This window comes from Pelobates fuscus, chromosome 4, assembly GCF_036172605.1.
Source record: "Pelobates fuscus isolate aPelFus1 chromosome 4, aPelFus1.pri, whole genome shotgun sequence".
In the NCBI taxonomy this organism is placed as follows: Eukaryota; Metazoa; Chordata; class Amphibia; order Anura; family Pelobatidae; genus Pelobates; species Pelobates fuscus.
Genome location: NC_086320.1, coordinates 113,296,908 through 113,320,662, shown reverse-complemented (window position 1 = coordinate 113,320,662; position 23,755 = coordinate 113,296,908). Strand labels below are relative to the sequence as shown.

At 37.3% G+C, this 23,755-nt stretch overlaps 1 protein-coding gene across 1 annotated transcript in view; it reads left to right on the top strand.

Annotated features, from left to right (window-relative positions):
* Positions 1-1,265: 1,265 nt before the first annotated feature.
* The window catches only part of GREB1L (GREB1 like retinoic acid receptor coactivator), a 57,740-nt gene continuing 35,250 nt past the window's right edge, over positions 1,266-23,755 (top strand). Inside the window, exons 1-21 of the mRNA XM_063451493.1 lie at positions 1,266-1,283; positions 7,861-8,020; positions 8,241-8,438; positions 8,996-9,172; positions 9,613-9,789; positions 10,119-10,241; positions 10,815-10,949; positions 11,053-11,190; positions 12,539-12,646; positions 12,867-12,989; positions 13,491-13,676; positions 13,962-14,288; positions 15,150-15,278; positions 16,069-16,203; positions 16,731-16,928; positions 17,475-17,655; positions 18,204-18,396; positions 18,979-19,112; positions 19,552-19,891; positions 21,134-21,249; positions 23,223-23,467. Of these exons, the coding sequence (XP_063307563.1) occupies positions 1,278-1,283; positions 7,861-8,020; positions 8,241-8,438; positions 8,996-9,172; positions 9,613-9,789; positions 10,119-10,241; positions 10,815-10,949; positions 11,053-11,190; positions 12,539-12,646; positions 12,867-12,989; positions 13,491-13,676; positions 13,962-14,288; positions 15,150-15,278; positions 16,069-16,203; positions 16,731-16,928; positions 17,475-17,655; positions 18,204-18,396; positions 18,979-19,112; positions 19,552-19,891; positions 21,134-21,249; positions 23,223-23,467 (3,529 nt within the window). The 5' untranslated portion in view covers positions 1,266-1,277. The remainder of the gene's footprint in view (positions 1,284-7,860; positions 8,021-8,240; positions 8,439-8,995; positions 9,173-9,612; positions 9,790-10,118; positions 10,242-10,814; positions 10,950-11,052; positions 11,191-12,538; positions 12,647-12,866; positions 12,990-13,490; positions 13,677-13,961; positions 14,289-15,149; positions 15,279-16,068; positions 16,204-16,730; positions 16,929-17,474; positions 17,656-18,203; positions 18,397-18,978; positions 19,113-19,551; positions 19,892-21,133; positions 21,250-23,222; positions 23,468-23,755) is intronic.

The following is a 23,755-nucleotide window of genomic DNA, read 5'->3' as shown; positions in this document are numbered from 1 at the left end:
AATCATAGCCAGGGGAGGTGTGGCTAGGGCTGCATAAACAGAAACAAAAGTGATTTAACTCCTAAATGACAGTGACTTGAGCAGTGAAATTGCAGGGGAATTATCTACACTAAAACTGCTTTATTTAGCTAAAGTAATTTAGGTGACTATAGTGTTCCTTTAAAGGATTAAACGTGCAACAAAAGGGAATACTTATCACTACTTACTAGAAATAGTCTCTAGCAAGTTCACTCCTCTATAAATTATCAAACAATAGCTTTCTAATTATTTATAGTTGACTTACTGCTCTGTAAAACACAATAGGATTTATTCATACCAAATTGTAGTGAGTTGAAATCAGCATGGCCAAATGGGCTGTTTTATGTGCAAGTAGGAATCTCCACTGTAGGTACAAATAAATAGCAAATTTGGTTTCAGTTCTTTACAATTCTGTATGTAGAACATGAGCCCTATTAGAATGTAATCCCAAAACCGTGAATTATGGTGAATTGAAAAGCAAATAATGATGGTGTTCAGTGTAAAACGTGTCAATTTGCGACAACAGCTGAGTTTTTTTTTTTTTTTAAGTTTTCCCATTTTCAGCATAACCTTTGTTTCCGTTTGCTACTATTAACTGTTTAGTAAATAAGCCCCAGTATGTTTACTTTGCCAGATGCCTGATTCTTTGTGTTTAAACTTTTACCATTATATTATTTACAAGGAGCCTGTGACTCTGTTCAAAACAATTTTAGGCACAGTCAACGCCAGATTTGGCAATACATGATTTTTTTCTGTTTTGTTTTGATCTAATTTTCATTTTTTATTTTGTTTAGTCAACCTCTTTATAGAGATGACACACTACAGATGTCCTGATTATCATTGTTTTTGCGTAACACAATTTTCTGCAGTTTTAAAACTGTACATGATAAAGTTGTCATTTTTTACACCGTAGTTATTTTATGCGGTGACAGATCTTTACGGGGCTGTTCGTTGTGACGGTTTAAGTCATTGCCACAGTCAAGATCTGTTAGAGTTTTGCAGTTCAGTAAGCTCAGCTCGCTAAATAGAGATGGTAAAGAAAGCTACATGTGGGAATGACTGACTGTAACTGAATGTCCTGCATAATCTGAAGACTGGGCCACTGTGACCCTTGTGTGTTATCTGTGCAATCACTGGCACATTAGTGAGATGTTAAGCAACATAGTAAATGAATAACAAGGTAGTAACTGCTAGGATCCAATACTGCCTGATCCATACATAATAATCTTCACAAAGTCAGACTGTTATTGCAGAGATGGATGTGGGTATGTGTATGTGCTGGTTTTTGTTTTTGCTATGCATTTAAAAAATAAATCACTTTTTATGTTCTTTAAAATGTTATTGACTTTGTTATTTTTGTAAAAACTCTTAATTGAGTATCCGTTGTTTTTGTAGAACTGCATGCAATAGTTATCCTTTCCTTTAAATAATGTGTATATATATATATATATATATATATATATATATATATATATATATATATATATATATATATATATATATATATAATTTACATTTTTTTTTTTTATATAGAAAAAGCCACTGATTTATTCCTCATTCACCCAGTGTATGCAGACTTCGACCTGATAGTGTAAGGTGTAGAGATGATTCACAGGAAGCCAGTCACATAATCTCACTCTTGATTTAGTTAAGGGTCAAGAGAATTGTTGTAAAGATCAGGGATCAGGCCTTGCTCTGTTTTCTCTGTTTAGATGGGTAGACAGATGGGAAAGGGACCCCTAATGCTAAGCTGTGTGAAGTCTGAAATATTGTAATGTCAGGACATACCGGTACTTGAAAACAAGAGAAATTTCAACATATCTTTCCTGGTAAAATATTTTATAAATAAAATAAAAAATTATTATTGGATTTTGAATTATTTATTTTATTATTCCATTTTGAATGATCAATTTTTAATTCAGAATTTGCTAGACTGTTCAGTTTGCAGGTTTTTAAACAAGATGTAAAAAAAAGGCCCTGCCCTTCAAGCTTACCTTCTAGATGAGGATGCTGTCTTACGATTGTGTTGATATACAGGTATACAGAGATATTATTATATAACAACCTTACCATCATATTATTTACAAGGAGCCTGTGACTCTGTTCAGAACAATTTTAGGCACAGTCAACGCCAGATTTGGCAATACATGATTTTTTCGGTTTTGTTTTGATCTTTTTTTGAATTTTTATTTTTTATTTTGTTTAGTCAATTAACCACTTTATAGAGGTGAGAAACTATAGCTGTCCTGATTATTATTGTTTTTGCTTAGCACAATTTTCTGCAGTTTTTAAACTGTACATGATAAAGTTGTCGTTTTTTTACACCGTATTTGTTATTTGATGAAGTGACAGATCTTCATGGGGCTGTTCGTTGTGACGGTTTAAGATATAGATAGATGGATAGAGAGAGAGATCAATATATATATATATATATATATATATATATATATATATATATATATATATATATATATATATATATATATATATATATATATATATATATATATATATATATATATATATATATATATCTTACTCGTACACTGTTTCTGAGGAGCAGCATGCATATATATGTTCCCCTACAGCGCCGAGGGGTTAAATGTATTTATTTATTATGCTCTGGCTCTTCCCTGATAACCAGGCATTTAATAGGAATTACAAAATAAACATACCGTATGTGGAATGTGAGCGGAAAAAAGTAAGAATCTATAACCAACCACTGTTTTTAAATGTATAGTGAATTCTGCCCTCTATTGACGACAGTCACTCATTGCGATCTCTCCTAATTGGATCTCCTGTATGGATTTTCACTGCAAAAAATAAGATCTCATTAGGGTGGCAATGAAATGACTTTGCTATGACTTCACTGGTCTGAAACTTTAACGTTAACATTTACTATCTAGAGTGACGTTAAATTCTTTACAGGTATACTCTGACTCAGTCCAGGATGATAGCTGGTCAAACCGGGCACAACTCTCTCTGGTACCGCATTGACAGAGCTTTTCCCCCCACCCCCCCTGGCTTTTGCAAAACCAGTTCATTGTGCACCACATCTAAAACCTACATTAACACATGCACTTTACCAAACCACTCTCCCATAAAATGCAGTGTAACCCCATCATTCCATATGTTCTGCAAACTCCAAAATAAATTCTGTACAAGAGCACACTGGCTCAAACATTCCTTCCATAGTGCCATCTGCATTGGATTAAAGTGAGAATTGCTTTTAATTCAAAGTTCATTTCAAATTTAAGGCCAAAAAAAGCCAAACTGCAAAAATTCAAGTCACCTTATGCTTTTGTTGCCTTAAAATTTCAATCCCCTTTGTATTCTCCTTGACTTTCTTGCGCTTCTTACTTTATTGAATAACCCTGTAAATGTATCCATTAGGGCAAGCGGGCTACTATTCAGTGAAAGTGCGGGCCATGCAAAATGATCAGTTTGGCCTGTTAAAGTGGGTACACTTCCTTGTAAGAGCACTTACAGTGCACTGATAAGACCATGATGAGCTCCCTTTGCCACATTCACTGCTAGAACTGTTTGAAAAGGATTTTATAAACGCAGGCCTCCCAAGATCAAAGTGATTTACTCTGCTCTGAGAAGCTGATGAGGATTTGGCAACAGCTGTGTTAAATATAGATTGGTTGCCCTGACTGACACTTCTCTCGTGCCTACTCTTTACCATACAACACGTGTCCTTTTGTTTCATTTTTTTTTCTTCACCTTCTCTTGCTGTGTTTGGTTCTAATTCAATGCGTTGCCTTGTGTCGCTTATTATTGTGACATGTCCCTTGGCTTCATGTTGCTGACCACCTGTCTATGGCTTGTCCCTGCCCCCGACCTACTCCAATACCATTGACAGATGGGTATGAGTATACATAAGGGGATTTACCCTTTGAATGCCAGATGGAGGTGGAAATCCTACTGTTTTGCAATGCCTTGCACACTACTGTGACATTTTTCAAATATACTTAGAATGTCATGCCGGGAATACATCTTAATTGTAAGCAATCTTATAATTTATTCCACTTTACTGATTTAATTTGTAATGCAGCCATAAGTGGTTTGCTCCACTAATTATTTTTTTTTTTTTTAAATTCTTTATTTTAGTGTGCAATAAAAGAATAACATACAGGCTTGCATAGCCACGACAGCATCCGCAAGCTTATTATGGTCAAACATTTGCATACAGTGCCATGACATATGAAACAATTGCACTTTTTTTTTTTTTTTTTGAAAGAAACAGGCTGAATTATAGATTGTATTGTAAGACTTAGAAAATTACAGGCTAGAGACCCTACTTTAGTAAAAGGTCGATTGTACAAGCTTAAAACAAGGATTTATATAACATGAGTATTTTACAAGGAGAGTAAAATAGGCTAGTGAAACCTTAGAAAGGTACAAGCTGTTATTGCCACTGGGAGACCAGGCCCTGCTGCAGAGAGTAGTGGGGCGCTTTTCATAGAATACTTTAAAACAATTTAGCATGGTGTAGCTAACAGAGGCTCACTGGTCTAGCTGAGTTAAACTAAGGGCACAATATTCTGCGTCTAACTTGTTGAAGCCACATTATGATTTATTACTAATGGCACCAGGCCACCATTCCATCCTTTCAAGTGGCTAGTGGGAGTAAAAGAGTTAAGGACAGAGCTGCTACTTTGCAGTGGGAAGTTACATGGTCACCTCGGGGACCTGTGGTCAGTTCATCATGGGTGCTGGATCTTGCCTGTGTTGTCCCCATAGTATGCAGGTGTAGTTCGGCGGGACACTCAGGCAGGACTTCCGTGTGTGTCTCTACTCGGGGGTGTCCTCCGTGCGCCTCTCCAGCCACTGCTGCATGCCTGCTGTCAGGTGTTCATCGCGGCTCTTTCATGGGATGCTGGGGAAGGACGTCCGGCTCTGCGGCAGAGGTGTGCGGCTCGTTACAGTGGAGACCAGTCGGCTGAAAGGTAAGGTTTCTCAGAGTCGCTTGCCTGTTCCGTGGAGTGGGTGTTGTCTCGTTGTGCTCCCTTCGCCGGCTTCTATCCTGTTGAGGCATTGCAAGTGAATTTCTGTCCAAGGTCTCTGCTGTCAGGCTGTAGCTTGAGGGAAGAGTATTCATTTTCTCTTTCTTCTGCGTGCATGGCATCCGCCATTTTGGGCGAGGTGCCGGGGTCGCTGATCAGGGTGGTCTTGTTCCTGGGCCCTGATTGTACTGCAGCAGTCGGGGTTCCAGGGCAAGGACCGGGATCACCCCCCCGGTCCAGAGGGGGGGGAAACAGGGCCAGATCCACTCCGCTTTGGGCCTTCAGGTCAGGCATCGTTGGGCGGGATAGTGGGGCAGCGGCCGTCCGCCTCACTCACCGCCGGAGTAGGCCCCATCTGGGGTTTCAAAGATTCCTCCTCCAGGGGACTGAAGCTCAAGTAGCCAGCCTCTCCCCGGACTCAGTGCCTCCTTTGGGCCAAGGACCAGTGCTGTCGGTTAGCTTTCAGGCTGAAATTCGTATGTTTATAGGCCTAAAGTAGAGGGATTTGCCGGAGCTGATTAGCCTTGCGACCGTCCAGCTCGGCGGTCCGGCCCCGCCCCGTGCTCCACTAATTATACAGGTCTATTTGAATAGACAATTAAAACAAAAATTAAAATAATTTTTTAGCATTACATATAACCAACTATTATTTTCCCTTCGCCAATTACCAATACTAGGTATATCCTTAGAATGCCTGACATACAATCTTTAGAGCACAATCATGTTCTAATTTCATTTTGCAAAGCGAGAATACCAAAGTGACCTAGAGTGAATATCACACGGAAAATTATCAGGAAATTGTTCTAAACCCATTTTATTATTCAGCATGGCATGACTTTTAGGTGTGCTTTTTTTAATCGAGTAATGATGGTAAATATTTACATAAGTAATGGTGATCCTTTACCTGTAGGTAACAGCAATTATACAGTGGACAGGTCTATGACCCCAGCTTTATTATAATCTCAACATGTCCGCATAAAAAATACCAATATGCCAGCTTTTGGGTGAGAATTCCCCCAACAGACTGTTCATTCCATAATTTTCAAAATGTGTCAATATCTAGCATCGATCTTCAGTCTCAAGCATATACAGAGAATACCCATGCGTGCATGTGCACACAGAATTTTCAGCAGAAGTCTGTTGTGCGTGCATGTTCTGTAGTGTTTATGGTGCCAGAAGTGTCTCCCCTTAATGCAATTAGTCCATTTGACAATTTATCTCTGATTTGCAGGGTTTAGCTCTGGAGAGCAAACATATGCTCCACGCTCTGCAGGAGCACCCTCCTCTTAAAGGGACAATCCACTGCCCAAATGCAAAATAAATAAAATCACTGTTTAGTAGATATATCCTAAATGAAAACTTCCGTGCATTTAATTATTTAGTTTTTTTCTTCATTGGGGCCATATCTAAAATCAGTTTGCAGAACCTGCAGTTCTCTTGTCTGCAGCCTTTGCAAGCCCTCCCCTTCAAACCCCCTCAGACTTTCTATGGCTGTCCAATCACAGACTTCCCAATGCAGCTCAATGGAAGTCAGGTGCTTTGGGCAATTGCTGCATTGAGCTATTGAAACCAGGAAGTAACAGGATCTGTTTTCTGCTTGAAAGCCAGTGGGTGTAACCTGGTTAATTTATAAAAGTGTTACTTTCTATTGTAATGTGCACTTTTGCAAAATGAAAAAAAGAGGACACACTACTCACACACACAGCTTTTTGGCAAGCTTAATGTTGGTTAGGGGTCTGGAGTGACCCTTGAATGGAGGAAGAGATCGGCACCTAGCATACCCTAGTTAAGTATTCAAGCTGCTCAAAACAAATTGACAAAATTTTCTTTGTCTTTTTAAACATGCCTAGCCATTTCGTATACTTTTGGAATTTTCATATCCAATTAAAATGTTCTTATTTTCAGATATGCCTGCTCCAGTAATATAGTGTTTTAATAATTTCCATTTTATCTTTTTGCCCAACACCTTTGTCAAACATATTCGAAAATGAACATACAAAGAAACTATGGCTATGTAAAGGAAATAAAAATAAGTTTGATAACTGTGCAAGAAGTGATCTGGTTAAAGGGGACTTGTCTTCCTATAATTTTAACATGTGAAAAATAAATTTCAATGTAGAAATCCACATACCGGTATTTCATTGAACAGGGTGCCTCCATCGTGACTTCCTGTCATTTATGAATTTAAATATTTCTTATTTTAAACATAGTTAGTTACCCCTTTCTTCTTGATTTGGATAGTGTGCCCTGGTTGTGCATGGACTGGACTGGACTGGATTGTGGTGTCACTTGCTAATTTCCTATTAACATATTTTGTAAGCACTTCATATGGAAAAAGGTTAACACAAGTTATTAGGTGATATTCAATGTTTTATTCAATGTTTTATTCAATGAAATTATCTCCCAAGAAGTAACCGTTCTGGTTTAACGTACAAGATTAATGTTAAATAGCATTTTTTTTTTTGTCCACAAAAAGTTTCCATCAAATTGTAGCAGTTTTTTTTTTTTACTTTGCTGTGTAGAAAAGCAGTGTGACATTAAAATCATAAAAGTACATTTTTGTTGTATATAAACGCCCATTGATTACCTGAAAGATAGTCCTTCATAAATCTCTAATATGTGCAATTTTAATTAAATGAATTGTTTTATTACTACAAGTCTGATTTGGAAAAAATATTGTTTAGGTCAAAACAAAGTGTTTTTGGTTTGTATTTTATTTGTTTTAATTTGATGTATATTTTTTTACATTTGTTTATTTATTCATTTTGTTTGTTTATGTTATAATTTGCGATTTATGTATTTCTAACTACCCACAATATTTTTCTATCGTTAGGCCATGGGGAATTCTTATGCTGGGCAGCTCAAGTCTGCGCGTTTTGAAGAAGCTCTCCACAATTCTATAGAAGCGTCTCTTCGGTGCAGTAATGTGGTACCTCGCCCGGTATTCTCTCAGCTCTACCTTAATACTGACAGCCCTACATCATCTCCAGGTGGTAAGTGATATGGGATACCTGATCTGTATTGGGGCATCAACCCATCCTTAAAGCTTCACAGCCAAGGGGGTATCTGTTGTGTCAGTTACTTCTGTATCCAAATTCAGGTGCCGCTTGATGAGTGAATAGTATCTCAGATTGTAATGGTAGATAGGATCCCCTTTATTGTCCCATTGTTCACATTGATTTTAAGTTTTGCATCCTGTTTGTTATGGCATAGATGTGAAACCGAAGTTGGAGGAGCTAGACAAGGATTTTGTTCAAAGAAGTAATCCGCGTGGGGGCTTGAACTTCCCTAGCAGCCAGACAGTATGTGAAGTAGAGGAAGACGATGATGACGAAGACATCTCAGATACAAGTAGTCCTCCTCTACCATATGCCCAGAAACCAGCTCCAGAAGGATCTTGTACTTTGGATGGTAAGAATTAGTTTGTTGCAGAGTGCAATAACTACTTAATGTTCAAGATTTTTCTTATTTATGGTTATTATTCTTATTATAGCTTTTGTTTATTAAATGTAAACCATTTTCTGTATTTGGCATTTGTATTCATAAATTGGGCTCTTTAAAATCCATCCCTCTGCTTACCGTGCTTGGTCAAAACAACCATAGAGTTGGTCTTACTGGATAGATGATCACATAAAACGTTACTATGAAGGTCAGATGTTGATCAATAACTTCATAAGAGCTTAAGATTTTAATTGTGTATGGGTGTATTGAAATGCTATATATTCTAACTAGTAATCATCCTGTTCATAAATCTATGCCAGAGTGCCTTTTTGGTACACTTTTCTTACCTAAACAGTGACCTATTATGGATGTCAATTTCTTCAGGGAGAGACATCAGATGTATTTACCCCAGCAATATGCGTTTTTCATAGTGTAACAGAGATATACATATTTTTTGGGGGTGTATTTTTTTTTATTACATTGCCTGCATGGTTAAACTAAAATAAAGATCTGTTTGTTTGTCTCAGGTTTTTGCCAGGCAGGGAAAGACTTGCGGTTATCGTCCCTCTGCAAAGAGCAGATTGAGGTGCCTTCAGGATTTCTTTTGGTTGGAGTAAAAACTCAAAGCCTCTCCGAGCACATTCTTGTCTGTGCTGTGGACAAGAGGTTTTTACCAGATGACAATGGAAAAAATGCACTTTTAGGTGAGAGGGTACACTTTAAATGGCTTTACCAAGCAGTAAGTCTCTGGGGAAAAAAGGCATGTTTAGCTCACCCCATTATAACTAACTTGAACAGTGATTCCCTGCAAACCGTGTAACATAATTTTGCAAATAACTTTTCTCTGATCTATTGAAATGTACGGATTTTGAACCACTGGGTCAGAATGCATACATTGTACATTCTATATATATATATATATATATATATATGTTAGGTGTTGCTGCTATACTGAAGCTGAATTGTGGCATTTTGCCCATACCCAAATTAGGGTATTATTGTGGTTAGTACTTATTTTGCGATAATCCTTTCAAGCAGCGTGTAGATACCATCCTATAAATGCTCATCTCAAACAATATTTTATGGCTTAGTATTTCTTCTCAATATATCAAATGTGATTTAATTAGCTGATATCTATTTAAAGGTTTCTCTGGAAACTGTGTTGGCTGTGGAGAGAGAGGTTTCAGGTACTTTACAGAGTTCTCCAATCACATAAACCTAAAGTTGACAACTCAACCAAAGAAGCAAAAGCACTTAAAGTATTACCTAGTGAGGAACTCCCAGGGAGTTTTATCTAAAGGTCCCTTGGTCTGCTGGAAAGGTAGGTCTACCATATATTATCAATTCCTAACCACGTTTCTTACTGTGTCCATGTTATGCTATATTTTCTCTCACTAATTGCTAGTGGAGAGTGAAATGTGTTTAGCTCTGCTTTCATTCACATGGGCATTATCAAATTGCAAATTGTTAATTATAGTTCCTATAAAAAATAAATTAAAAAATTAAACTCTGCTTAAGATATTGTGTATTTATTTTTTTTTTTACATTTATTTATTGACCAGGGCAGGACATCAATCATTTGTTTAACATTGCCACATAATGTTTGTGTCTGTCACAGTGATACTCTTTGTATTCTTTTAAATGTTCTAGAGTCCCGAAACCGACAATTTCCTGGTGTCGTTTCACCTGCTAAGCCACTTGCATCTGTTTCGTTGACATCTCCAGTAGAGAATGGCAGCAGCAATGGATATAAAACATGTTTTGGATATTCAGGTAAGGGATAGCAAGTCCTATTTCTTGTACCAAACATGCCAGTTATTCCAGGATTGTATATTTCCAGAATTCAAAACTACAGTAATCTAAAAACAAAATGGTTGGACTAAAATTCACTACACTTATGCAAGGTGGAAAAATTTGTTTGGTGATGCTAAACTAAATTTGTTTATTTGGATGACTTAATTTAGTTGTCTGAATTTTGTACATGCAAATTCAGACATCCAGAATTAACTAGTTTTTAAGCAGTCACTGAACGTTTTTGCCATGTTCGTCCATTAGTCTTATTCTCACATAATGCAGAAAAATAACTTTACATACTCTTTATCTTATTAGCAGGGCTCTGTAAGAATATTTTACAATGTACTCTTACACATCACTAATATGTAGGGCTATTGTGGGCTTTATTATATATGTAGGGCTTTATCATATTGTTATAAAGCATATTTTTTAATTATACTTTTAGAACATTTTCCGTAGCACTGATGACTCTTATGGAGGCTTGGTTGGCCGCTTAAACTCATTATTTACATAATGTGATGTTTTTGTTTTTTTTAATCCACCTTTTGATAGAGATCCAGTCTTTCACCTCCGGAAATGCACTCACTACTCCGATCTCGAGCACCCCTCAGGATCTCTCTCGAAATAAAGGCGTTGTGAAACCATTACCTATTCCTGGGCATATTGTGGGGAAGACATTTCCTGCAGGTGAGTTGTCATTTTTCACAAATGTCACTGGAGATTTAATGAATTTTCCTTTGATAACCTTGCCTAAAAAAAATAATAATTATTGAATTTGATGATATTTCAGCACCAGTTTCATATCAATCCCCAGAGATGTCGAATGGTTCTGCGAGTGGAAGTCGTGTTACGCCACTAAATCCTGCACCTTCTCAGCCTGTTCGTCACGCAACATCACCAAGTCCCGGTAGTGTTGCTGGTGACCATGGTATAAATGCTAAAATTTGCTTTATTTATTTCAGCAATGGTAAAGCACAGAGCAGTGAAAAAGGAATTTATTATAGGTCTTCGTCTTGGTCTGCATCTTAAAGGACCACTATAGGCACCCAGACCACTTCAGCTTAATGAAGTGGTCTGGGTGCCAGGTCCATCTAGGATTAACCCTGCCTGCTGTAAACATAGCAGTTTCAGAGAAAATTATAGTTCCTTTAAAAAAAAAAAAAAAAAAAATTACTAACGTCAAGCCAACTACCTCTCTGACTTACCCGCTAAACATCAGCTACAATATAAAAATACCACACAGCCGCGTAAACACTCATATACTACTATACGGTTACCATCGACGAATACGACCAACCAGAATACCTTACCACATAAAACTACTGCTGTAAAAATACAGCTACTGACGCATACTTATTAACATAAGCTTTGTACAGGCTGGTTGGAGCAGAGAAACTGCTATGTTTACACTAGGGTTAATCCAGCCTCTAGTGGTTGTCTCATTGACAGCCACTAGAGGCGCTTCTCACTGTGATTTTCACAGTGAGAAGACGCCAGCGTCCATAGGAAAGCAATGAGCATGCTTTCCTATGGACTGGCTGAATGCGCGCGAGGCTCATGCCGCGCATGCGCATTCAGCTGATGAAGACCGAAGGAGGAGGAGAGTCCCCAGCGCCGAGGGAGCCCGGCGCTGGAGAAAGGTGAGTGTTTAACCCCCGTTTCTCCCCCTTCAGCCCGGCGTGAGTGGGACCCTGAGGGTGGGGGCACCCTCAAGGCACTATAGTGCCAAGGAAACGAGTTTGTTTTCCTGGCACTATAGTGGTCCTTTCAATTTTACTTTGAACTCTACTCTTTCACTAAACAAATGTTTTGTTTGTTTTCCATATCCTAAATCCCAAGTATGCTTGCGCTGATTCTTTCTAGGAAATTCTGTATTGCATATTTTGATAGTTGATTATTACATTATGTATCGGTGTGCATGGCATCCGCAGGCTAATTAATCCCCTTCACTAATTGCATTTTTCATTTCTGTATGCATAGAAAGCGCACAGTATTTAATGTTACAAAAACAAAACATTTGGTTGGATAGAAAAAAAACTTTAAACATTTTAAAAGTTAATTTTCCAAATATTGAATTTATAGATAAGAAAATAGTGTTGGTAAATAACAAATCTGAATATGTGGCATGTGGCATGTGATTTGATCTATACTCACATAGTGAGGAGCAACAGCTGTTTGCATTACAAATTGCATCCTGTTCAAAAGTATGTGGTGGTTTTTTTTTGTTTTGTTTTTTGTTTACATTTTATTATAATTTTAAAATTTTCTCAACACAGCAGTTCTTTCAATCTGTGGTCCACCAAAGAAGAGGCACAGAGGCTGGCCTCCCAGCTCTCCTGTTATAGCAGTTACTGCTCCTCCTGTCCGGCCAGTCACAAGAACAGGTAGCTTATATTTAATCAGTTTTTGTCAACGTAAAACTAAAACCTCTAACCATATATTGCGGTCTCTCCTGTTTTTCACAAAATATGCTACATGAGATGACGTATTATCGATATTATTATTATTGCTTCTTCCCCTACATGGGAATTTCTTTCTTTTTGTTTATATGTTTGTTTATTTATATAAAGATGTACTCCATTCTCAAAATTGTTGTCTTGATAGCGTGCGTGCCACAACCTGTTTTGGGAGGCGTTTTCCAACCTCAGCCATTGTCAGCTGCAGAGACTGTGATTGTACCGGAAAATCTATTAAATAACTCTGGAATACGGCCTGTTATTTTGATCGGTAAGTATAGTTACATTTAAAAATACGTATGTAATTAGTTTGGTAGAGCTTTTACTTCCACTTACTAAACTTCTGATGACTAGTTATAATAATTCAATAGTGGTTTGATTAACTGAGAAACCCCAGCTATTTCTGATTCTTCTCTAAATTCTGCAAATAATTTAATTTTAAAATGACACTCGTTGCACCAGAATCACCACAGCTAAAGGAACACCAAAGTACTATATGATGCTAGGAGTGGACAGGTACCCCCATTTGCAAGTAGTCAAACATTTTAGAAAAGTTTGACTTCTTTCCTGAGGTAAACCAGCACCACTCCCCATGGTGGTGAGACTAGAAAATTCATGGGATAGTTCTGTCCTGAAAGCAAAGTAATACAAGTTCATTATAGGAAATGTACTCAATTGGATTTGTTTTACCTAAAGACTGTTCCTATACATGTTTTCTTTATTTTAAGTGACATATATTAATTTGATGTCTTGTTTGTTTTTGGAATGTCAGGGCGTGGCACTTTACCGTATTTCTATGGGAATGTTGGAGATCTTGTTGTAAGCCCATTGTTGGTGAATTGCTACAATTTCCAGGAAGTTGAAAAGAAGGAACTGGATCAGATGGGAGTGTGTAGTACCCAATTTCTAAGCGTGGAGAACATGATTCTCCTTACGATACAGTATTTAGTGCGACTTGGTGAGAATTTTCTACACTTACCGAATTAACTCTTTTAGATCTTGATTATCTTTTTTTACAGATATGGATACAATTTAGATTTCTGTGGGTCAGTGTTCTAAATTAAACTGAACTCAAGTTTTATTTAAACTTTTCATTAAAAAACAAAAAAACAAACTGTTTTAGTTCTCAAATTACAAAACTAACAAAGTATCTTGGGAAATAAAATTAATATAAAATATTTTAATGTAGTGTAAATATTCAAAATTCTACCTTTCATTTTTGTGTACATTTTTTTCCCCTTAGGTCCTGATCAGATACCAGTCCGTGAAGTTTTCGAGCAGATTGTGCTTAAAGCGTTGCAGGAATTAACAAATAAAGAACATATTTTACCAATGGCTTCCCCAGGAGTGTGTGTGTCCCAGGGGCAGCTCCCTTGGCTTGCCCGTCTGTCTGCCAGTGTTTCTCAAGATTTGGTGCGTGTGCTGGTAACCCAGAATACACTGGCGGAAGGCATTTCAGAAACACTTGGGTCTCTTTGTGAAACCAAGCAGTCCCAAAAACTACCAGACTATATGGTAGTGATTTGTTCCTCAAAAATGCGTGGCAGTGAATTTTGTGTGATTGCATTAGGTAAGTAATAGGGCTATCTTATGATTTGTTTAATACTGTAGTCCAGATACAAGAGATACTGTTGTTAAACTATTTCTAATAATGCACATGATGTGTTTTTATTTTTTTAATTTTTTTATTCTCTAGTCAGAACATTTTCTGTTGAAGACGCACTCAATTTCTCTTTAGGTTATTGTTACTTTTCTTTAATGTGGGCTAAACAAATTATATTTAAAACTAAAACAAAATAGCCTTCAAATATAATTGGTAACAAATTTCCTTTATGTATCTCTTACGTTTCCGTTATATTACCCAGAATGCACAGGCCATTTTGTTTCTGATTGATTGTATAGTGTCCTTGGGGGGAGGGAAGGGAGGGAAGGGTTCAATTTTTGTCCAAAATGCCTGTCACTTACTTCTAATAAAAATTAAAAATAGCTTAGAAATTGCTGAACTCCTTTAAACAATATATATTATGACAAAGACAATTTAGTATGTCACATTGTTTAATGTAAAGGTATTTTGTTTTTGGTAAATATACAAAACTAAAATAAATGATTAATTTGGGGTGATCAGAATGTAGACTGTTGGATACTGCAGGCATGATGCAATGTAATAACTGGCTACATGTGCACAGTCTGGCATAACGTTGACTGTGTTCTAAAGGTTTGTTCAGTACATGACCTGCTTCTTTGTGCTTGTATGTCATGGCAACATGACTTTTTGAGCCTCGTGTTTCAAGTGGCGTTCTCTGTTTGTTCACTTCAGCGAGATCATTCGTACTTCTGCAAGCTATTTAGTTAAGGTATGGCGTTCACATCTGTAAATGAGAATTTGAACATCTTCCCAGCATAATTTGTGCTCTGTGTTTGTCTTTGGCAGGGCAGTACAATTCACGTGTACTTGCTGAAAGCATGCTCACAACCGGTGAATTTTTAAAGGAGATCAGCTATGAATTGATTACTGGCAAAGTCAGTTTTTTGGCATCGCACTTCAAGAATACATCTCTTGGTGAGTGTTCCTTTTTGCCCAACTGCCCCCGGTCTGGCCTGTCCCTCTCTACCCCGTCTCCTTGTTCCTCTTCCTCCTTGTGGTCCTACCTTTTGTCCCTGTTTTTTTTTTTTTTTGTAGTAGAAATTTATAGGGGTGAGGCAACCTACAACCGTATAAGTTGATTTATTTTCAATCCGTAAATGTCACCTGCTATCTCTATCAACTTATTTACACAGGGAGTACTGGTTGAACGATATAAACCAGAAGAAAGTGCATTAGTGCTTGTAAAGTGACTGCAGTCAACAAATTACTTTAGAAAACTAGGGACTATCAAGAGAGGGACATGGGGTAAGGCAGGGCTTAACACATGTTTTGTTGTTTTTAAACTAATCTTACGTTTTCAATAAGAAAAATTGAATTCTTAAGGGACACTAAAGACACCAGAACCATTACAGCTTAATGCAGTTTTTCTAGTCTATAGCCTGTACCTGCAGACCTTGCAATGTAAACTCTGCCTTTTCAGATGCCTACTGCCTACCTCCATGATCTGATTTGATGCCGCAGAAATAAAGTAGGTCGTCTTCCTAAGGAAATTAATACATAGGTTTTTATTACAGCTGTTGGCTGGATTTCATAGGGAGATTTATAATTATTGGTCTTTCTAAAAGGTCAATATCTTCAGCTGAATGTACTGGGAGATTGCGGAAATCACGGAGGTCTTTTGAGTTCAAAATACTAAACAAGTGGAGCTTAAATACTCTTCTGTGTGACAAAAAAGGTGTTCTCAACTGTTCTTTGTCTCTGTTAGGTGACGACCTGGACAAATTACTGGATAGGATACAGCACAAGAGAGGAGATAATGTAATTATCCCTTTTCATGGAGATGTCAAAGAATGCGTCTCCTCTCAGGAAGCTTCGACTATGGTGCCTATTCGTGGCCCAGGTAACGTGGACTGGATTGATAATTAATCAATAGGTTGACTGGTTAGTTTTTGCCTGTTGTTACTTACATGCTATAATGGTGGTATTGCTTCATGACCAATATCAGATTTTTTTTGTGTAAATCTTCTCATAACCACAATTAGTCCTCTGACATTATGGATTATCTGAATCAACCGTACTTGTACGAAAGCCAGGCAATTACACACACGACATGACATCTATATGAACACAAGGTCGAGAACATCAGAAAGTCAGCAATCCATCTTTATCCCGGACATGAAATCCAGACTGACATGGCATCCTGCCAGTGACTATCTGGTCTTTCTATCAGAAACACTATATAATACTGTGAAAAATAATTGACCTTTTTCTTAAAATATATATTTTAATTCCTGGATAAATAAATGAAGAAAAGTGGCTTTTGTGCTTTGTATGTGTGTAATAGTTCATATGTTAATGCACATTTGCAATTATTTACTGAACGATAGTGAGTGTATACCTTTTAAATGTGTATGCATTGTGTTTTAGGCTGTCACATAGACAATTTCCAGATACACCAGACTCAGCTGTTGATGGCAAGAAGACTTCTTTCCCAGGTGTGCAGTATAGCAGACAGTGGCACACAAAGTCTTGATTTGGGCCGTTTTCGCAAAGTTGACTTCCTCATTTTGGTCCCTCGTTCAGAAGTGTTGGTACAGCAAACACTGCAGAGGATAAGATTATCTGGTAAGGAGAAAAATTGTTCTGGTACACACACACGCATAAATATGCTCGTGAACATGTATATTGTCGATTGGGGACAATGTGAAAGTGTTACCATCAGAGTATTTCTGCTAAGCATTGTTTCTGAAATGCAGTCGCTTCCTCTGTCGTCCTCTCTGTTTATAACTGAGCACGATCAATGACTGCCCATTGGAAATTAATTCTAACCAACAAAATAAATGGGATGTTCATTCCAGTTAGAACTACTGTACTTATTTCCATGTTTCATAATAGCTTCACGGATCAAACCATCTGGTAATCCTCGTTTTCCAAATGTGATGGTGGGGAAATTGTAATCTTATGATGGTATACTTGTTGTGCAGTAGTTTTACCTGCAAAAATAGAGAAAAGTAAAAAACATAAAAAGTGTTATTACCTTTCACTTATTGCTGTAATTTTATAAGCAGAAGGAGATGTTAACTAGAAAGAGATGGTCAAGTTATTGAATAAAGAATTAAAAGAAAACGGTTGCTGCTATATTTCTCATTTGGCTAATTTATCATTTGGCAGGTGTGCTAACAGACTTGGGTCTAGAGGAGGGAGGCTCTGCACATCAAAGAGCAGAAAAGTATATCCTTCGACTCGATGGGGATGTCCAGGTGAAGTTTGAGGCATTCATGAAGAAAGTGAAACAGAATCCATACACCTTGTTTGTTGTTATACATGATAACAGTCACGTGGATTTAACTAGGTAAGTGCACTGCGGAGCTCAAACCTTTCAATATAAAATACAAACCACTCTTCCTCATCAAGAATATTGATGAGATCTGCAGGGTTAATGTATAAAGAGCAATCCTGCTACAATATTTTGAAATTGCTGCAGTCAGAATATACATTAATATTTTCCATGATATCTCCACATTTAGTGCAGCATTTAAAAGACAGATTCAACCTGAAACTATTAGTGGCAAAAAAGGTCACTTTTCATATTCAAATATAAAATCTTCTGAAATCCTAGAGTCTGATTTTAAGATTAATAATAAAAAAAAAAAATCTATCTATTGTGTGTAATTTGACCTGTTTGAACTTATAACAATTCATATTTACAAAAATAATAATAAATAGGAATAATTTTATCTCCCTCGATGTGATATAAATTGTTTATAAATTTAGCAGTATTTACGTCTGGTGGGGGCTGTTTTTCTGTTCTCTCTTCAAAAATGTTAAATGTATATTTTAACTATTGAGTGTTGTTGTAATCGTATAACATTTTATTAAAACAAATGCTTCTGTCTTAAGTGCCTTATCAGGATCTCTGTCTCACGGAGAGCCCACGCAGGGGTTGTCTGATCGGATTATCAATACCAAAGAAGTGCAAGACGCCCTGAATCTTATTGTACTTCAAGTCAGCTCCTTCCCGTATGCTTTGCAGACACAGCAGTCCAGGATAAGTCCTAGTAATGAAGTACACTGGGTCCAGCCTGACATTGCAGTAAGGCATTTACTAATTAAATTCAGAGAGAGTTATCTGTAAAATGTAGAATCCAGCTTTTCTACTGTCTACAGGCTTATAAAATGTAACTGTGTAAGGTCATCTCATTTTCCATTTATATTACAGCGAAGAAAATGATCTATTATTGACATTAAGTTGAATATAATAAAGCGTTGTTCCTGTGATATGAATGATACAAACCAGAAATCCTAATTTCTTCATTTTGCAACTATAAATTCTTTAGCGCCAGATAACCTGGGTAAAACTCAGTGTGAGAGACAAACAAAATCTGCCTACAGGATTACAATCCAATATCATCCTTTAAAAGCCCAGAGTGGGATAAAAATTCTGAAGCACACACAAGCTAGTCGTGGCTTTCATCACTTTGGGTGAATCAAATCTCTTTAATACATTGGTCCTGCAATAGCAGAGGGTCCTAATGTTTCCTACTGGTTAACAGTCCCATGATACATTTTGGCTTTAAGCATATGTTTTCCATATTTTCTCTATTTAAGAGATATTTATACACGTATTTCTATACAGATGACTGGTTCTGAATATTTTGTTTTCAATTTTACATAGGAGGAAGAAACCAATGAGCGTACTGTTTATTTTGGCATAAATGAATACTGTAAATCTCTTCAGTGGGGTATAACAAGTCCCCTACTCCGGTGTGATGAAACCTTTGAAAAGATGGTTATTACGCTCTTGGAAAGGTAAATGAAGCACATTTTTACTCTGTATTTTACATTCACATACATTAAACCGGCAATGGAACTGAACCTTCTACTGGCCTAGGTCCAACAGACACATACATGTGTATATATCAACTTGCACAATATTGCATGCATTTCACATTTGTTGCAATTCTCTAGTCATGTCTCCACAGCTCCTAGGGTTAGTGAATAATACAAGTGGTGGTCCAAAATAGATTTGCAAAAAAAAAAAAAAAATATGCTCATTTGGCTAAATTTATTATTCGGCTGTTTTGACACAAAACTGCCTAATAAGTCAATTTTTCTGGTTCACTGAATAATCTTCTACGTAATGGTCAAACTGTTGACATGCATAGATTAACACTTAATCATTTGTGTACCATGCACAATCAGGTGTTATGTATCTTGTCTTATCTCGTGTCATGCATATTCCCTACAGGTACCCCAGATTACACAGTATGGTGATACGATGCTACCTACTCATCCAGCAATACTCTGAAGCATTAATGGCTTTAACCACCATGGCATCACTTCGAGACCACACCACACCAGAGACTTTAAGTATAATGGATGATCTGCTTGGCTATCCGGGAAAGGACAAGAGTGGTCACGGACACATGCTGATTATCAGAGTACCTTCTGTACAGCTTGCAATGTTGGCTAAGGATAGACTACAGGAAGTGAGAGATAAACTGGGTTTACAATACCGGTTTGAAGTTCTGCTTGGTAACCCATCTACAGAGCTGACTGTTTCTAAACACTTTGTGACTCGATTAAAGGTAAGAAAATAAAAACCGAAAGTATCATTGCTTTAAATCCATTATAGTAGACTTTTGATAATCCCAAAAAAATAAACAATTTCTAAGTAATTAAGGGGAAAGAGAACTTTTAAAACCTTGTTAAATTGAGTCATACAGTGAATGGTACCAGTTTTTAAATGTGGGAAAACCTATATCATACCATTATACCTTCTGAATGTTTTTGGAGCCACAGTGTCTGCGTGCACAGTATTTTGTGTACAAATGAATCACCAAGCATCTAATCTGTACAGAAATCAAAGTGCTGTTGTATATTGTACTTGTAGATTTCTGAAGATAATTTGTTCTGGTTGCCCTATTGCAGAAATGCCTTGCCCTATTAAATCAGTATTAACAGTAGGTCTTGAAGTTTTTTTAAAAATTCTTAAAATTGTCTGGACAGCTTGTCACCTTTCTAGCTGCTATTCAAATGATATGTTCTGAGTTTACTTGTGATGCTTTTAGATGGTGTGAAATACGATATTATCATATTGTTATAATTCACTCAGCAGTCTGTGATGCTTTAATTCTGGATTGGTTTTCTGAGAGATTGCTATTGCAATGTGTTTCCAGTCTAACTGACCTTTGTATTATTATTTCTTTATGGATTTTTGTTCATTTTTCTCTAATTATTGCTGTTGAATGTAATCCAGAAATCTTACATTTGTATTTTGAGGTGGACATCTGTAGAACATACTCAATTAGGATCCATGCTAATGATTTTGTGTATGAGTAAAGGTGTTTTAGTACAGTTACAGTGGGGAGAGTAATCCCAATGTTCTGTAGTAAAAAGTGGTGCAAAAATGTAAAAGGGGAGAAGTTACAAGTGGGATGCACCTGCTGTTTCCATGGTGACTGCCTTACTTTTAGTATTTCAGACCATATTTTTAGAATAGAACATTTTGATAAATCACCCGCATTGTCTCTCATTGCAGGAACATTTAGGACACTAACCAGATGTCCTGGGCAGGATGAAAAGAAGCATGTATTTTAAAAATTGTGTTCGGTTTCACAATTTTTGGTGCATTGTACGAATGTTTGCTTTTTTCAGACTAGCATGGGTGTTCTTTAAAGTTACACTTTCGTTCTTTAGTGGGTATTCTGGATGGTAGACTATAATGCTTCTTTGATCTTATGGTAATTCAGATTGCGAGTGGTTACCATTGTAACAAGTTAGAAGAATACAAAATATGCATATTTGAGTTGCATTTCTTTTTTGTCAAGGTCTGGAGGGGATGTGAAAATGAAGACTGGGTTCCAAGAACGTTTGGTGACCTTGAAGGACTTCCTTGCATTGTTGTTCTTACTGGCAAAGACCCTCTAGGGGAAACATTTCCTAGGTATGTGTATATTTTAGTAATATTGCATTGGTTATACCTTAGAGGGACACTATAGGCACCTAGACCACTTCAGCTCATTGGTCAAACACACCTCCAATGACTCTCTAGACAGCCACTGGAGGTGATTCCAGCTGCCACACCTGATTTAAACTATTACATGTTTGCAGTGCCATAGGAAAGTATTAATTTAATGTTTTATTATGGGGAAAATTGTTGCTTGCGTAGTGGGCTGTGCATTATCTCCCGAACGCTCCTCTATGTGAGGCATTGGATTGGACCGACTCTGGAGGAGACCATACCTCCTCTGTGACATCACAGGAAGTAGAGAGATAAGCAGCACAAAAAGTACCTCAGTGCAGGAAAAAGTTAAAGTAAAATGTGGTGGGGGCTGCCTATCGGGACAGGGACACAAAAGTGTATTCATAGCACTTTACTATTCCTTTAACATTTTATGAACACCATCTCCTAGTGAAGGTTTGAAGCATTCAAATAGTGATCTCCAATAGCAATATATAAGCCAGCCTTCAAGTAGTGTGTGATGTTAGATTCATCAAGTTTTTCTTTAACATTAACAAGCAGTCTTCATGGGCTGTTTCTGCTCCTTTGCACACATCTGCGCAGCAATGTAACACAGAAAAATTCCCGTAATTCAGATATGTAAAATCATTCAAAACTTATTTTTGTTTCTTTAAATCCAAATGCAAGAAAGTGGAGAGTGATTTATCCAAACTTGTATAAATAAAGAGAAGTCATAATTTACTCACTCAATACATTTCATACTTAATAGTTTAAAGCTATTACTTAAATCGCTTGAAACGCTTTGAGGGAAATATCTGTAACGGGCTAAATTGTGGCTGTTGTTCATTTATTGCAAGTTTGACTATATTACTTTCCACTTGTTTGCATGCTGTTTTATAGAAATATAAAAAAAATTTGAATACTTTTATGGATCTGGACTGTGGGCATTTCTGTATCGCATTGATTCATTATTATACCTTAAATGGGACACTAAATACCCAGAATGAAGAGGTTTTGGAGCAGTGTCGTGTTTCACTTCTGCAATGCAAAACATTGCTGTTTTGGAGATATGACTATGCTTATATTATGGGGCTAAACACACCTTTAGTGGCTGTCATCCTGATAGTAAAGGGATCGTTTAATTGGGGGGGTTGGGGGGGGGGGAGTTAAATGCTAATAAGGTCTAAAAATCGAAATATCTCCTCTAACTATTTAGGGCAAAAAATGTCTATAAATGCAGAAAGAGAAGTCCTGCGCTCACTCCCATCACTACTGGGCGGCAGCAATGACTACAGTACACATCAGCCCCAATATATAGTAAAAACCAAAGAAAAGAAAGTTACCTGCACCCTCTCCTTAATCCCTATGTATATTTAGACAAATGGAGGTCATTTAGTTACTCCAATAGCCATTGGGGGGAATGCCCGCCTGCCAACGTCAAGGCAGACCCCCCCCTAAGCGGGTCCTACGCTGACCCTTCACCTTGCCTGCTTGAGCTTCTGGCAAAGATATCTCTAATGAGACAGAGAGGGGTATTTTTTATATACACCCCTATATATTAACCCTTAATAAGGAACACATGGGATGGGCGGCAGCATTGTAACAAGGCTGAGTGATCCAAAAAATGGATACAAATGCAGAAAGATAAGTCCTGCGCTCACTCCCATCACTACTGGGTGGCAGCAATGACTACAGTACACAACAGCCCCAATATATAGTAAAAACCAAAGAAAAAGTTACCTGCGCTCTCTCCTTAATCCCCATGTATATTCAGACAAATGGAGGTCATTCAGTTACTCCAATGGCCATTGGAGGGAATGCCTTGACGTTGGCAGGCGGGCATTCCCTCCAGTGGCCATTGGAGTAACTAAATGACCTCCAAAAAATGTATATGTCTAGCTTTAACAATGTTTCATTAATGTGATTAAGCAATTAATTTTCTTTCTGTGTTCTAGGTCATTAAAGTATTGTGACCTTAGGCTGATCGACTCCAGCTTTTTAACACGTACGGCCTTAGAACAAGAAATTGGCCTGGCGTGCTGCTATGTGTTAAAAGAGGTTGTGCGAGAACAGATAACTGCGTTGGATCTTAGCGATAAGGAAGGAGATAATTTTAACAACATAGAAAATGAATCTGATGAACTGTTTATAGATTTGGACAGACCTGAAAGCAACAGCAGTGCTTTCACTGGCACCTCTGGTTAGTTTACATCCTCTTTTAGTTTATTTAGTGGTGTTTATGTTCATCTGATGGTGATTCAAGTCACTGAAGATCTTTTCCATGGCCCCTCCTGATTTTTACAGGAAGCAGTAACTCATATTAAAATTAAATCATGTATTACTATGTCCTATGCTGAACTTTTAATCCTTATTGATTAAAAAAAGAGAGAAAAAATGTGCTCCATAGGGCCATTAGCAATGAAAAAGTATCAATGAACATTCTTCCAACACAAAAATGGTGATCACCAGGCTCTACAGAGTATCTGGC